Below are 3481 nucleotides of genomic sequence, written 5' to 3' on the forward strand. Positions count from 1 at the left end.
AGCAGATCCCACCTGGAGCAGGGGTGCCCTGGGGGAGGGCAAGGAGGGCTCCCTGGAATTAATTTCATGTCCCCAACCCCGATTATTGCACCAGTTTCCTGTACAAAGAGATARTTAACCCTAATTTGAATAAGCCCCGTAGCCGTGGCAGGGGGGGAAGGCGCCGCTGCACCCGCGGGATTTTCTGGGTGCAAAACTTCAGCCGGTTGAGGTTTCTCTCGCTGAACAATTTCTGAACTTCTGACACCTCTTTATGTAACAGCTTTAYACCCTCAGGAGCTAAAAGGGACTCTGGGGGGGTTGGACAGGGCCACCCTGCTCCCTTCCCATGGGGGCCAGAGAGGACAGGGATGGGCTGGATTCCTGCAGCTGGAGCAATTCCGCTATCCTGGGAAACCTGTTCCTTGGCTTTTCTCCCCAGTGCAAGAAAAAGGGTAAAATAATCTTGGAAAAGCATCCAAAATGTTCGGTAGGTGCTCAAGAGGCATCAAATCCAGGTGCTGCCAYATGTTCGTGTGGATTGGTGATGCAAGGGGGAGAAGAATCCAAGAATTACATTTAAAAAACGTTTTTAGAAATTATTATTTTATTATATACAACAGGAAATATAAAAATAAATATTTTCTTTKGTCATTGTGAATGTGCTTCGTGGTTTCCATGAATTATGAGTCCTTGCTCAGCCATCAGGCACTGGCTCAGATTCCTGTAGGGAAGAGGTGGTGGAGTTTTCTTTAATTGTATGAAAGAGTTTTTTAAAAGAAAAAAAAAACTTCCTGTGTTCTGACACACTCTGGGCTTCACATAATTTTCCTACAATGTGCATTTCCCTCGTATAAATTATAAAACAACATTTGCATAAATAAAAACTGATACTGTCACAGTATTTTACACTTCAAAATGTAACATTTCCATCACAAAAAAATAATGTTTAACAAGAAGGTGCAAATGAAATACCAAAGTCAAGCCCAAAATCTCTGTGGTTCGAATTGAAAGAAAATTCTTTAAATTAAAAATTGATTATTAAAAATTSATCCATATTTGAGCCTTAGTTAAAAATCTCTCATGGCACCTTTGACTCTGCTTCCAGGGAGTTCCCATTACAGCAAACTTTGGAAAGGTTTGGATCTTTTGTGTTTGAATCCTGCTGCTATAAATGAGGAGTGGATGGGATGGCTGTGGGTCAGTTATTAGGGAAAGGGAAATAATTTGCCCCATTTTAGTGAAAAGAGGACCTGAAAGGCTTGATGGGCACCTGGCATGAATAAATACCCTCCAAGCACAATCCTGTGGTTCAAACTTATCCAAGGCATGGCTCAAACCTTGTCTTTCTATCCAGAAGTGGGAACTGATGGCARAAAAACAGCATGTGGGAGCTTTGCTGCCTGTGTGATTTGGGGTGATGGTGTTTGCTGCCCCCCAAAATGAGGCTTCATTAATTATTTAAATGGGAACTCCTTTGGGGCCACCTTCTGCTCCTCATTCTGTGCTCAGCACGGAGCAGGCTCTTGGAACTGTCTGGAGAGCCAATCTCTGCTGGATTGTCTTGTGCTTTATGAACAGAGAATATTGTGGCATCCAGGACTTTTTAGGATCAAATTCCCTCTGCATAGCAAGACCCAAATCTTTGCTGCCTCTTGATGAAATGCACACCCAGCACATGGTGGGAGGATGCCACAGGTGACAATGGGGCACGGTGGCACCTCTCCTGTGGGTCCGTGACCTCCTGCTGCCTAGCTTAGGAATGGAAATGCTCTTGTTTATATTCGGTGAAAATTTGCAACTGAAGTGTTAAATCAACACCTTTTTGATCAGGTTTGGGTTTTTTAGGGGGGGTGTTTGTTCATTCCAACCCTCACTGAAAACACAAGTTTGAATTCTTATTCCCAATGTCCTGARGGAAGAAATTGTAGCAAATGCCAAAATCTAATGAAAATGGGAAGTGCTGGCAGCTGCTGGGGAAGGGCAGCTCTGGTATTCCGTGGTGTCCTCCCCGAGCACATCCCTGCAGTGCTTCCTGCCATATCCAAGGTGCTGGAGCTGGATGCTGTCCAGCAGGTCCTGCCTGGAGAAGCGCCTCCGGAACTCATCCGTGGTGAAGTAGTAAATGATGGGATCCACRCAGGAGTTGAGGCTGGCCAGGCACAAAGCCACAGCATGGAACGTCGAGATCTGCACGCAGCCCTCCCGGATCTGCCTGGTTTTCACAAAGAAATCCAGCGGGAAGCTGATGTGGTAAGGTGCAAAGCAAATGAGGAACACCAGGGCGCAGGTGAGGATCATCTTTAAAGCCTTCTTCTTCTCGCCCAGGTCCCGGGAAGCAGAGTTCCTCTCTTTCAGTGACAAGATTGTCTTCCAGGAGCAGTAGAGGATGATGAGCAGGGGGCTCACGAACCCCACCAACTCCCCCAGAGTCATCAGCATGATGGAGGTGGGGAGGTCRAGTGTCTTGATGGGAAGATCCACGAAACATGTGTTGCTGTTATCCTGGTGCTGCCTGAGGAGTGGGAAGGGCAGGCAGCCCACGCAGACCACGACCCAGCCCACGATGCTGATGTAGACRTCGCAGACGCGCCGGCAGTCGCTGAATTTGAAGGGGTGCATGAGGAACAGGTACCTCCTGACGCTGATGCACACCAAGAAATAGATGCTGGCGTACATATTGACGTACTTCAGGTAGAAGCAGAGCATGCAGAGACCTCCTCCCAACTCCCACCTGCCCGTCAGGTAATAAAAAATCCTCAGGGGCAAGGACAGCACCTGCGATAAGTCAGCAATGGCTAAATTGATCATGAATATCACGGCCCTTTTAGTCTCTTTCATGTAGCCGTAGAAGACCCACAAGGCCAGGGTGTTCCCGATGAGCCCGGGGATCAGGATCACCGTGTAGGTCACGGCGTAGTAGGGCTTGAGGTCTGGCTCGCTGCAGTTGGAGCTGTTGGTCATGGTGGTGCYCCGGCTCCGTGCTCATCGTAACGCGTCCATCCCGCCTGTCCTGCAGCCAGGGCAGCCCTGGAATCAGTGTGGGAGGCTCTGCTCACCAGTTCATCACAGGGAGCTTCAGTGGGGGGAGTTAATTCGGGTGCTGCTCTCATGCCCTGCTCATGCTGTCGGTCAGAGCTCGCTGGGGTCACGGAGCCACAGCGGGAAAAGCATCGCCGTGTGCCCAAGAGGGCAGTTCCTCAGCAGAGCTGTGCCTCTGTCACCTTTTGGGTGGCATTTCACAGGAATTCGACAGCACCGTGGCCCTGCAGCTGGAAGAGAGAAAGGTGCAGCTGGAGCATTGCTGGRACACAGGGGTGGAACAGAGCAAGGGATGTGGGAGAGCTGGATGGAACTGGAGTGTGTCTCCAGCAGGAACCTGTGCGCCTGTGGTGGTGGTCAGCTCTTGTGCGGCCCAGCAAGCACCACACCCTGCCCAGTGGAGGAGCAAAAGCACCAAGGAATAAACAGAAATGGTGTTCAGTTTCTGCTACAAGCCCGG

The 3481-nt window shown here is 49.4% G+C and overlaps 1 protein-coding gene across 1 annotated transcript; it reads right to left on the reverse strand.

Moving 5' to 3' along the window:
- Window positions 1-618: 618 nt before the first annotated feature.
- Window positions 619-3215, reverse strand: GPR174 (G protein-coupled receptor 174). Its single transcript, XM_057381730.1, has one exon. It carries the CDS (start codon window positions 2941-2943, stop codon window positions 1924-1926), a length of 1020 nt encoding a protein of 339 aa, XP_057237713.1. The 5' UTR covers window positions 2944-3215; the 3' UTR covers window positions 619-1923.
- Window positions 3216-3481: the final 266 nt, after the last annotated feature.

This window comes from Malurus melanocephalus, unplaced genomic scaffold (assembly GCF_030028575.1).
Source record: "Malurus melanocephalus ecotype Western Australia unplaced genomic scaffold, MMel_1.1 scaffold_525, whole genome shotgun sequence".
In the NCBI taxonomy this organism is placed as follows: domain Eukaryota; kingdom Metazoa; phylum Chordata; class Aves; order Passeriformes; family Maluridae; genus Malurus; species Malurus melanocephalus.